Source organism: Arachis ipaensis, chromosome B10 (genome assembly GCF_000816755.2).
Source record: "Arachis ipaensis cultivar K30076 chromosome B10, Araip1.1, whole genome shotgun sequence".
NCBI lineage: Eukaryota > Viridiplantae > Streptophyta > Magnoliopsida > Fabales > Fabaceae > Arachis > Arachis ipaensis.
In genome coordinates, this window is record NC_029794.2 from 116,667,696 (window position 1) to 116,668,067 (window position 372).

General features: G+C 26.1%; 1 protein-coding gene across 1 annotated transcript in view; it reads right to left on the reverse strand.

The window, feature by feature from the left end:
- Positions 1-372, reverse strand: part of LOC107622934 (5'-methylthioadenosine/S-adenosylhomocysteine nucleosidase) — a 4,244-nt gene that overhangs the window by 3,199 nt on the left and 673 nt on the right. Inside the window, exon 3 of the mRNA XM_016325015.2 lies at positions 70-225. Coding sequence (XP_016180501.1) covers positions 70-225 — 156 coding nt within the window. The remainder of the gene's footprint in view (positions 1-69; positions 226-372) is intronic.

Consider the following 372-nt stretch of genomic DNA (forward strand, 5'->3'; position numbering starts at 1 on the left):
TTAATTGTAAATTAAAAAAAAAATTATAATAATTTAACCTAATTAATAATAATAATAATAATAATATACCTGCCAGCTCCAAAGTGTCAAATGAGCCCAAAAATGAGGAATTGCAACATCTCCAATATTCAAGGATGGGTTTGCATTTCCAGCAATGCCGTAATGCACCACTCCTTCTATGTTGAAAATGCTTAAAAGAAGCTGTGTAGTAATTGCTGCATTTATCTGCAATAAATATTATATTCAAGTAGTGATGATGATGATGGTAAAAACATACAAAAATTCCAATAATTAACGATTAATAACCAAGTAATAGTGGCCAACTAATTTTTTTTTTATTTTGAAGTGTTTATAAAAAATTTAAATTTTTTA